General features: G+C 39.1%; 1 protein-coding gene across 1 annotated transcript; it reads right to left on the bottom strand.

Annotated features, from left to right (window-relative positions):
- Positions 1-360: 360 nt before the first annotated feature.
- DBI (diazepam binding inhibitor, acyl-CoA binding protein) lies at positions 361-8107 on the bottom strand. Its single transcript, XM_026665411.2, has 5 exons — positions 8072-8107; positions 7410-7745; positions 6344-6461; positions 1538-1600; positions 361-613 (listed from the first exon to the last, which is right to left on the bottom strand). Exons 2-5 carry the CDS (start codon positions 7416-7418, stop codon positions 537-539), a joined length of 267 nt encoding a protein of 88 aa, XP_026521196.1. The 5' UTR covers positions 7419-7745; positions 8072-8107; the 3' UTR covers positions 361-536.
- Positions 8108-12336: the final 4229 nt, after the last annotated feature.

The following is a 12336-nucleotide window of genomic DNA, read 5'->3' as shown; positions in this document are numbered from 1 at the left end:
GAACCAGCAGATGTATATTTGCTTGTCAGTAGTTTAGGATTACATGCTAACATGGTAATTGGTATGGGATAGTCTTAGATCTAGGTGAGCAACTTATTTGGAGAGGTGAATTTATCTGCCTATGCAATCTGTATACCTGTACAGCAGTTTGTCTATGTTTCAATTGTTGTCGAGTTGCTGGAACAGTCTACATACCAGGACCCAAAGGAGGAAACGGGCAAATCAGGGGCTGGCGCACACAATACACAAAACTAAATGTGGTTTGTTTATTGTGAATAAGCATATGTGAACCCACCAGGGAAATTCATACTTACAGTATGAATTACTGTAGCGCTTTAATGAGTAAGAAGTAGAAGAAGCTGTTGTTACCAATCAGTTGAACACTGACTGGGTGTTTTTATTCTATAAACCATTAGAAGAAAAATTTACATTGCTATTCAGAAGTGGCAAATGTTTGGCACTGTTGGCAGTACTGTGTGCTATACAATTTAAGTATCCATATTGTTGGTAAAGCATATTTCCATTCAGGCAGGAGTTCATTGCATTCCATATTTCTCCTTCAGCTCATTAACTTTGGCTATATATACTTTGATTGCATCTTCTTTGGACATACCTGAAGGGGGAAAAAGTTTTTTGGTGGGTGAGCAGAAATATAGTATGAAATTTTTTGCAATTCCCATTTATTTACTACCCCAATTTCTCCCTTTTGCAACTAGCTTCATTTCTCCCAATTTCTCCCTTTTTAAAACTAGCTAATTGGGGAGTTCTTGTGTAAGTAATGGTTCCAGTGTGCCAATTTGTTGCATAAAGATAAGTGACGTTATGCCTATGAAGAAACAGTCATGGCTATTCCTTCTGCAATTTGAAATTATACAAAAGATTGACAAAAACTTGAAAATGCATGCAAGTTTTCTTTATGAGAAATCATCAAGATCAACATTGTTTGATGGCTCCAGAAATGTTTCAGTTAAATTAGATTTTTCAGGGAGCTTTTTCCTCCCCTATAAACTTTTCCCCCCTATAAACTGGGGGAAAAGTTCAATAACAATTATAATACATATATTAATGCTAACTTATGCCGAGCATTGTGCATTTAACAGGACTCTTATTCCTAGCTTTTATGGACTTTTGGTTAATGAGGTTGAGTTTTGATTTAAGCCATACTTTTTGGTAAGAACAAGCAATACATTTCATCAGTTCAATTTATCTGGGAATCCTGACCAATTAATTGAACTTTCAGATTCTTATCATTGTCAAGTTCTACTGTAGAAATGTTCTTATTTAAAACCATCAATATTCAGGTAAGAATTTGCCTAAGAGATTTCTATCCTTTTTATTTCTTCAAGAATTTTAGATTGGCACTGAATTTCAATGACTCCCTTTTGCAAAAGAAGCATTTACAAAAGTTAATTGCCTTTCATGTCACAAATCCCATTAAGAACATAGAGATGACATGATTCCCATTTGCAGGCTGAAGATTTGGTTAGAATTGCTTATAAGTCATTTGTATATTTCATTTGTCTTTGCCAAGGCCTACCTTTTAACTTATTCCAGGCGTCCCATTTCGCTTTGCCTTTTAAATCAAACATTCCAGGGCGTTCTGAAACAAAACATTGTCACATGGCTCTTAGATGTGCTTGTAGTACAAATCACAGCTTTGAGGAGACTTCACTTGAGCAAAAATAATGTGCTTTAATTTTACAGGCTATGCAAGAGGTACGATCGGAACAAGTGATTCTAAAAAAAATTATATGGAATCAAGACAGTTTTGACATGGTTCTATTTTATATGCTAAACTAAGAGCTTATATATTTTAAATTTTGCTTACTGAGAGACTGAAAGCACATTAAAAAAACCAGATATTAATTACTGGCCACAACACTAAAAGTGCTTCATTGCAGTAGGGTGGACAAATTCTTGTGATCTGCTAAAAAACTGTAGCTGTTCTAACTTAAAACAAAACATTGTGCCAGTGTAGGACGATTACTATTTAGTGATCCATGACATTCATTAGAAAACCAGAGAAGAAATGGTGCCGATAATTGTAATCTTTTTCCACCCAGTCAATATAGTATAGTTGTTGCTACGGTAGGTCAGAATACACTACAGGGGATCTGCTTATTACTGCTAACAGTACTTATGTCAAAGAGGTTTCCTATACAGCTGGAAAACCAGCCACCGTGAATTGTTATGTGACGCTGAGCATGGCTTCTATTACAATGGAGATCTTGACATACATATGGACAAGCTTTGCTTGCATCATTCAGTTTAACATGCCCATTGACACGTACGCTCATGCAGAAGTCAGATTCTTCTGTTGCAGATTAGGTCACAAAGATTTGAAAACAGGCTCTACAGGTAGTTCTTGACTTATGACCATGTCTGAGCCTGGCAATTATGCTTTTTAAGTCGTGACAGTTGTAAATTATTCACCATGTGACTGGACCCAATTTTATAACCTTCTTTGCAACAACTCCAGCACTTTTTGCTGGAAACTGGAAGTAAACACTTTTCCCCCCGGTAAAACACGGTAAATCATGGTCACATGACCATGGAGCACTGCAAATGTGGGGCAGTTGTAGAGTGCCTGAAGTAGTCACACAACACTGTGTATGCACAGCACTGGAACTTTGAAATTGGGTTGCAAGTAGCTTTTAGTGGTACATCGTAACAAGTCAACAACTTGTATATTGTGTGAAATGGCAGAGCAGGGGTCTCCAACCGTGGCAACTTTAAGACTTGTGGACTTCAACTCCCAGAGTTCTTCAGCCAGCAAAGCTGAGAAACTTTGGCTGAGGAACTCTGGGAGTTGAAGTCCACAAGTCTTAAAGTTGCCAAGGTTGGAGACCCCTGTTCCAGAGTACCTGGAAATTTTCAAAAATAATTTGTTTTCTATCTGCTTGTCTCCCTTATTATCTCAGTGAATGGAACAGCAAAATATAAAACAAATAAATGAAAAACATATATTCCCAATTTTGAGTGAATATTTGGTTCTAGCAAGTAGTTCTTCTATTAAAGGTAGAAAAAGATTCTATTCTGAAACTATTCACATTAAAGCCCCATTTTCTTTCGGATGAAGATAGTGTGCTTTTTATTATGTATTACTTATAATTGCTATACATCTAATTGCATTTGCAACTGTATTTCAAGAATTCAGATAAATCTGACATTGGGTCCTAGGATCCATAGAGCCATTGTGAGAACAAAAGATGGCACCCCTATTCTAGAAAATCTCCATGGAACTTTCTGGCCATGTTTGCATATTTATCCTGACTAAACTGAGTCCTATTTTTAACCCTTTGCTGTGCCTGCTTTACCCAAGACTCTAGACTCAGCGTACTGTGGGAACTCAACATGAATAATCTTTTAGATTCCTGGTTAACTCCAACCAGGTATTCATCAATACAACTATATATAAAATCCAAGTGAAAGAGATCTAATATCATACTCACTCTGAATGATATACAGAGTCTGAAACCTTTGTAAAACCCGAAGCATGTGGATGAAAATATTGCTGTGTACATTTATACTAATATTGCTGTGTACTCTCCTTTTTACATGTTGTTCTGTGATCATGGACTCTAGTTTCTCAGTAAATGATGTGTGCTTCTGCCTAGTGAGATAGTGATCTGAGCAGAGCAATCTTCCTTACCTTGACAATCTGTCCATTTTTTGGCACTTTTTCTTCTGACAGGTCACCAGAACAAAAGAATCAGGGTTGTGTACTTATCTCACGTGAAACATATTTTGGAGATCTGTTCTATATGCCTAAACTCTTGGTCTAAGCTATGAATGCAGTGGGGAATCATTCAACAAATCTGCCACTTTAAACTTTTAATTCTCAAAGTTGGTAATGAGACTGTCTGGGGAAAACCTGCTGCTTGCCAAGCAGAATGGATGACCTTGAGCTCAAGTTGGCAACAGTAACCCAGAGAAAACTCTCCCTTGCTTCCCCCCAGCAGAGATGCCAGCAATGCTCAGCTGGGAGCTTTATTTCTCCCTCAAATGTCTGCAACTGTATTAGGGAAGAAGCTTCTAGATCTCTTTTTTAAGTCTCCAAGCTGTCCTTAGGCTTCCTTTCTTATATGAGTAAGCAAAATTATTTGAAACTATAAAGAACATCTAAGTATAAAAGAGCAGTGTATTTCAAACCACCATCAAGTTTGAATCAGTTGCACAATAGGCCAAATCTTTAAGAAAGCAAGGATATTATAATAGCAGGCAGGGATTAAAAGGGTTTATGACATAATAAAGAATTGCCTCCCGGCTCAATTCTCACAATTAACGTAAGTGCATTCTCATGATTTCACCTCCCCCCAGTAGGACTGCTAGTCTAAGTTTCTTTCCAAATTTTCATACAACTTACCATTATCACATACAGTAGGAGATCTTGAAGAAGAGACAGAGAATCTGGTATCATTTACATAAATCAGACCACAACTAACGCAAACATTGGCTATGTTGAACAAGGAAGATGGCTTACAAAGGCCAAGATATCTGGAGTTCTCTAGGCTGCTTATTCCAGTTTAAAGGTTTACGATGCTTATGGCTCATTTGACCTAATGTTAGTTGTTTTTTTTAGATAACCTTCCTGTAACATATTCATACATGTCTGTAGTAGAAACCTTAGTTAATTGTAAGGTATTAATTGAATGTTACTACCAGTAAAATATTTTTCCATCTTTTATCAGGGCACTTTTCATAACATATAAAGCTAGGCACAGCCATGCAAAACAAAGCTTATATTTTCTACCACTTGTCTGTTATAACATCATGCTCTGTTACAACTAAAATCAAACTTCTGGCACTTTGGTTTCAGTTTCCTAGCATTTGCAGAGTAAAAAAATTCATGCATTAATATGCCATGGCTTCTACAATCATTTCTTGTATCATAATTCATGCAAAATTAGTCAAGAAAATTAGGTTACAATTTTTCAGTTTAACTTCCCATTCCATAAACAAAAGCTCAGTGGAGAAGGCTGCATAACCATCATGATTTTAGAAATTGAAACTGCAATTCCCACAACTCCTGTTTTGGAATAGTTCCATGATATGTGCCAAGATTCTTGGTCTAGTCATTTTAATTAATCCTCATAAAGCAGTAGAAGCCTGAAGTGTGATGGTCCTTACACACCATGTCGGCTAAAAACTTTTGCCAATAAGGTAGATTTCTTAATTAGTTATGCAATGATTTAATTCCTATCTCTGATTGTCTATCTTGCCTGGAACATATAATCTTCCTTAGGATCATAATATGCTAAGTCTGCTTACAGAATATTGCTTAAGGCATTAACCACAGGTTCTACCACACTTGGCCTCTATTGCTTTATGAGGAATAATTAGAACAATAGATCAAGAAACCTGAGGTGCACTTTAATATCACATTGTTTGCAATCTCATGCAGATTTTCAGAAGCAACACAGAAACATACTGACAAGGAAACTCTAGAAGATATTGTCCCAGGATGGCTGGGAGAGATGGCTACCTTGAACAATATCTAGCACTGTGTCAAAGAACCACAGCAATCATTGTGACCAGTAATGTGATAGAAACACTTTGGTGTCATGATTAAGGTTCTGGACTAGAAACCAGGAAAGTTCTAGTTCCGCATTGGCATGAAAGCAGGCTGGGTGACTTTAGGCCTTTCTCTTTTAATCCAATTTCCTTAACAGAGTTGCTGTTGTGTGGAAAGTTAGATCCTGGAACATTACCCTGAGTTGCACGAAATAAAGGCACAATATAAATAGTGACGTATACAAATGAACATATTGTGATAGGTATGTTTTAGCTGCAATTATACCATACATGTAGTGGCTGGCATGTTGGATTAGGGAGCAGGTTCTCAATCTCTGCTTAATGAAAGATGCCTCAAGGTCTTAGACACAAGAGGGGAAGAAATCAAACACAATTTAAATACATATTTCACTAAGAAATTAATTTTTAATATTACAGGAAGTTATAAGTCATTGAGGACCATGTATTAATAGCCAAGTTATGCTGGAATAATGATCTTTTAGGCATATTAAAGTGGTGTGCATCTCTGCCTGTAATTATTTGGTCATCTCTGACCAAATAAGGAGTTTTCAATCAGAAGTCAAGCTGAAGTCTATTAGCAAGCTTGTCATGAACATAAATATTAAAGTGAAAGTAGAATAGATTCAAGTGTGTGGCTAAAGATGAGCCAGATCTTGATTTTAGCTCAATAGATTTGTATTTTTATCATGCAGGCTTTGTGGAAATAGTTATGTTCATATCAATTCCGGAGTTTTTGCTCAGTCAAGGTGGTTTTATTCATTTGAGATGCTGCAACCTTGTGCACATAGTTACTACCGGTAGTTCTTACCTGTATTTACATCTCCAACTGTAACTTGCTTAAAGTGGGCGTAGAGATCCAGCAATTCTTGATCTGATGGCTGTGTCTTCAGATTCTTCACTTCTTCAGCTGCTTTATCAAACTCTGCCTATTTCAGTAGATGCAATAAGGGGGGAGAAAAAAAGGTTTAGTGCTCCCATGATTGAAAGTTGTCCATTCTTAATTGTATTCAACACAAGGATTGTGTCATTCCTAAAATGTTCTTCCGTTTAAACCCAATGCACCTGTCAGCAATTTCAACTTGAATTGTGAGAGATGTGTGCACACAGGGTTCTATTTTCATCCTACACAGATAGGAGTGCTTGCTTGAACAAAGCCTACAGAGATCAAAAGTGTGACATGGGTTGGGAAATACTGTGAAATGTTGCGAAATCAGGTCCTTGCTGCTTCAGAAGTAAAATTGGCTCTGCCCACTACAATTCCGATTAGTTCCCACACACGTCCCTACCATTGAACATTGTTACGTACTGTATCAAAAGAAGTTACACTAGCAAACACTACCCGCTTCAGCTTTCAACTATAGTCAGTTACCGATTGTTTCACTGGAAACAAAGTATTTATCCCCCAACCACCACCACCAAAGGATCAGAAGCGGCTTTCTTGTAGGCATTTTGAACGCGCTTCAGCTGCTGGCAAAAACTTAAAAGGTAGTTTATTTTTCCTCTGAATAGGTTCCCCCCCACCCAATAAGACGCCGAACACATTTCAAACAATAATTCTCGCATTCATTGCACGTGGAAAATCACTTCAGACAAACCTGCAGGGACGAAACCCCCGCCCCCCCAGCTTTGCTAGGGCAGGTCGCCAGCGATAGGGAAACCGAAGAATTTCAAGGGATTGAGCCGATGAGGTTTAATTTAGCAAGGTTTCTTTAGCGAGGAAACAAAAGAGAAGGAAGCAAATGGGCGCGGGGCAGTTAGAAGGCACGGCACGCATTTCCCCCTCCCGCCCTCCACGCAAGACAAAAGAGTAATTCAATAGAGAGAAAGAGGGGGGAAAAACCCGCTCTTCGTCCCAGGAGGGTATTAGAACTCACCTGCGTCATAATGGCGAGATAGTCAGAGATTCTGGACAGGGACGAGAGAAAGACCGAAGACCTCCAAAAACTACTCAGAACGCGCTTCGCCTTTGCAGCTTTTCCTGCTTTGCCAGGGCCACTATTTCACTCCTCAGCCCAGTGGATGCCGACCAATCACAGGCGGAGGGCGGAGAAATCCGTGCCTTCCTTCAATCGCGTCTCTCCAAAGGAGCCTGATGGACGGCGTGGACTCAAAATGGGGGACGAGTTCTCGGTCGCTGAAGAGGCGGCGAGGGATCCTCACGTTCGCTTCCCGAGGAAAGGTTGGAGACTCCGGCCCGATTAAGTCCCAGGCTAGAAAGAAGAGGACAGCATCGGATTTTCATCAACAGAATAAAATATCATTTTTTTTTTTAAATTTTAAAAAGGATCCTCTATTTCTGGTGGGGTTTGTTATGGCAATACAGTCTTGCCATTGGTTTTTCGTTTTTGTTTTCTAGAAACTTTCCCCCCTTTGCTTGGAGTTTTTAACTCTCCCGCAATTAGCAATCAACTTCAATAGAATTCAGCTGTTTTAGCATCTGCAGAGCTGGTGATGGCCAAATCAAGGAAACCTAGGCTGGTTAAGCCAGTGCAACAGTACTACAAACATCATATTTCAAGTATTACAAAGTCCATACCGTATGTCAGCTGCACAGCTGGAGCTAGACTTCAAGATCCCACAATTGCAGGTGCCTGTTCAGTAGAAGCAGGTATTATAGCATAGATATGTCCAGTTATGCCATTGCAGCCTATTGAGGGGTTAATTGAGATCCTCATCTTTTTACTTGTTTTCTAGCATGATTACTTTTTTTTCTACAACAAAATCAGGCATGGCTTTCAAGTACATGTAATGCTAGGCCTGATAGTGCTAGAACTTAAATCAATGCAAAATATGAAATGCTATGGAGAAAGTATAAGGGTCCCATTTCATCATTAAAGCAAGAAAGTGTGCCAAAGTTGCATGACATGCAGACTTAAAATATGATTGCTCAGTTTATGACTCAGCATGTTATAAAGGTACTCAGGGTTGAGCTGTTGTGATTGAGAGTATTGTGGAAGCCTAGATCACAAAGTTAATTGTTAACATGGTTGCATTGGGGCTTCAGGATTGGAAAAGAGCCCCCCCCCCCGAAAAAAGTAGAGACTATATTCAGTTCAGTGTTGAAATGTTGGGTTCTTGGCATTTGCTGAGCTGGGTTGTTTTCTTGCAGATGCTTTTTTTTTTTTTTACCAGGTTAAGGTTAACATCAGTGCCTGAGGAGTGAGTTTGCTGGCTGATTACATAGAGCAGGGGCCTCAAACTTGGCAACTTTAAGACTTGTGGACTTCAACTCCCAGAATTTTCCAGCCAGCCTAGCTGGAGAATTCTGGGAATTGAAGTCCACAAGTCTTAAAGTTGCCAAGTATGGAGACTTCTGACACAGAGCTTGCCCTGCCAATCGTACTTGGGATGTGGTTCCTTCTTGATGGTTTCCTCAGCCAGCCAACCAGTCCACAAGTCTTAAAGTTGCCAAGTTTGGAGACTTCTGGTCTAATAGATGTTTTTTGAAAAATATCCCGCTAAGACATATAGATGTTGAGGCAATTAGGAAGCATAGGTAGAAGAAGGACAATCCTACATAGTAGTATTGTCCAATCTTGGCAACTCTTAAAAATCTATGGACTTCGACTCTCAGCATTCCGCAGCCATCGTGGCTGGCTGGGGAATTCTGGGAGTTGAAGGCCACAGGTCTTAAAGTTGCCAAGGTTGGACACTCCTCCTATAGAGTGAAAGATAAGTAATCTCAAGCCCTTTCTGGGTTCTCTGGGGTTTTTAGATGCTCTGGCCCATTTTGTGGTGCTGTGCTTGGTGGACGCTGTTGCCAGCATCTGTTTTCCAGAGAAATGCATTTACCTGGCACCTTCCCCATATCTCCAACAGGTTAGGCAGGTAGAGAACTCACAACCTGAATGTCTCCCTTTCAAGGGAGATTGACTAATTGTGTGCCACCAAATTATTGTCTTAGTGGCCATATAGATTTTTTCCATGAGATTTTTTTCCCCTAACCTGGTCCTCTAGCTCTTCTAAGAAGGCACTCATCACCATTGTAACTGAGTACACCTTGTACTGGTTGTCCTCTTCTTTATTAATCAAATTCATAGAGCTGCAACTTTGGGTGGCACATAATGAATAAAATAGCTAATATAAAAAGATAAACATCTAAAAAGACCCCTACAGTAATTAACATAAAAACAAAAATAGTAACCATGGGCAGAGTGTGATGGAATATGCATCAAGAAAAAGAGTGGGAGGGGAATCTTGGCAATTACCCTGTGGCTGGATAGAACAGAATAACAGAGTTGGAAGGGACCTTGGAGGTCTTCTAGTCCAACCCCCTGCTTAAGCAGGAAACCCTATATTACTTCAGACAAATGGTTATCCAATTTTTTCTTAAAAGCTTCCAGTGTTTTAGCATTCACAACTCCTGGAGGCAAGTTGTTCCACTTATTAATTGTTCTGTCAGGAAATTTCTCCTTAATTCTAGATTGCTTTTCTTCTTGATTAGTTTCCACCCGTTGCTTCTTGTTCTGCCTTTTGAGTGCTTTGGAGAATAGCTTGACTCCCTCTTCTTCATGGCAGCCCCTGAGATATCAAACACTGCTATCATGTCACCCTTAGGCCTTCTTTTCATTAAACGAGACATACATAAGGCAGCATGTTCCTGAGAGAGGCACAATATATGATACTGTGCAGTCCTGAACTCCATGGGGATAAGGAGGAAAAGATTTACCATAGCCACACCCTAGTATTTCACAGGTTAGGTTAGAAGATTATAGCCTTAATCTGGTGAGATTCTGTCTATTAGGTGTAAGCAAATAAAGAACTGGACTTGACTGGATTCCCTAGAGTCATCTTTGAGCTTAGGCCAAATTTGTAGGGAGGATAAAATGGCGCCCCTCAGCAATACAGCCCATTGAGATAAATCCCCCTGGGAGCCCCAGTTCTGGCAGCATAAACCAGGTTTCGGGGAGCCTTTAAAAACAATATCAAAAGATTCTTCTTCCCTTTCCTTCCATCATTACCAGCATTAAAGCTTTATCTGGAGAGGGAGGTTTTCCTATAATGTGTTTGAAGTAGGGTAATTTGAGCCAAGCCATTGGTGCCTTGAGTAAAAGCTTTCAGTTAATTCGCTTGATGAGCCATTGGTTTACTTTTTTTTTTTTTTTTGGCTGTCCGTGGTTTTCTCAGAAATCTTTTCAATACCAAAATTCAAAGGCATCAGTACTCTGCTTATCCTGCTCCTTTAAAGTTCAACTTTTGCTTCCATAGAGTGTCACAGGGAGTACTACTGATTGTACAATCCTTATCTTTGTAAGTAAAGATACATCATGGCATTTGAATACAGTATCTTTTCCAAGGCCTTCCTGGCTGCCAAATACAAATCTGCAGTGTTAATCTGCAGTGTATTTCTTAACTGCTTTTGCTTTTACTTATTGATGGATAATCTTAAGAGACAGAAGCTACCCACCACTTCAACATCTTCACTGTCATTTCTAAGGCTGGTTATTCTAAGGCTAGTTTAGTCTTTTAAAAATATTTTATAATTTTACTCCCCCCTGCCCCTTTCACTGTGCTCCTTGAATTTTATTACTATGGCTTGCAGATCCTTTCCATTTTTGGCTAGAGCTATAGTGTCATCAGCATAACACAGGTTATTGATGTTTCTTGCTCAAGTTTTAAAATCATGTTAATCTTTATGTAATCCAGTTTCCCCAATCCAGCAGATGGACTGAATAAATAAGGGGAAAGTGCCTTTACTGCATTCCTTTGCCAAACTGGAGCTAGTCTATTTCATTATGTTCTGTCAATATTGAAACTTTCCGACCTATATATAAATTTCTCACAAGGATAGTGAGATGTGCTGAAGTGCCACCCTCCCCCTTTTAATCCATTCTACAACTTGATATGATTGACACAATCAAAGGCCTTTGTATAACCAATGAAGCACATGGCCTTTTTTTGGGGGGGGGGGGGCTTTCTCAGTTATCTAGCATGCATTGACATGTCTTGTATTCGTCAGCTTTTTCTAAAGTCAGCTTGAACATATGGCATCTCTTTTTCCAATGTAGAGTTCTAATCTGCATTGGATAATCCTAAGTATTATTTTGTTAGCATGTGAAATTAAGGATATAGAAAGTGCCTCTAGAGAATTTTGTATCAAAAAAGAATATGTAGGAGGAGTTTAGAACTGGAAGATTCTGGACAAAATAGATGACAGTATTGATGAGAAACTCCTGTTGCCCAGAGATTTCAAGTGATATAAAACTCACTGAAAACTAAATTTGCTGTGATAAATACAATATCAGAGCACAATCAAAAATATTAGAATCAATTAAAAACAGTGGATAGAAGAACAGTAGACTGCTAGATTAATGGGGATTTCTAGCTAAATGCTTAATCCATAGAGATTAGCAGAGTCTTTGAATCAAAATACTCACTTTGTGTCCCTAAATCCTCCTAGTTCCGTCTGCAACCATAGATTCTTCTTTGATTCCTAGGATTGTGCATTTTTAAATGTGTTGTGGCCCACACTTCCAATGAAGGCTGCCTAGCGAGGTTCTCATGAAGACGCAAATGTTGCAGAGGTGGTATTCTGCAGGTTCTGACCAGTTCTGGAGAACCAGTACTGGAAATTTTGAGTAGTTCGGAGAACCGGCAAATACCACCTCTGACTGGAGATTTTACAGTCTCCTTCCCCTGCCACGTCCACCAAGCCACGCTCACAGAACCGGTAGTAAAAAAAAATTGAATCCCACTACTGAAATATTGCCATTTCATTGTTCTATTTTCAGGGATTCTCGATCCTCTGGAAAGCAGTCTACATGTTGCAACTAGGAACCCGAAGTCTAATTGTGAAATAAT

The sequence above is a fragment of the Notechis scutatus genome, chromosome 1 (genome assembly GCF_049901735.1).
Source record: "Notechis scutatus isolate UNSWTSFEM ecotype Mainland chromosome 1, rNotScu1.2, whole genome shotgun sequence".
Taxonomy (NCBI): domain Eukaryota; kingdom Metazoa; phylum Chordata; class Lepidosauria; order Squamata; family Elapidae; genus Notechis; species Notechis scutatus.
The sequence above is the reverse complement of the archived record's forward strand: the minus strand, read 5'-3'. Positions and strand labels throughout refer to the sequence as shown.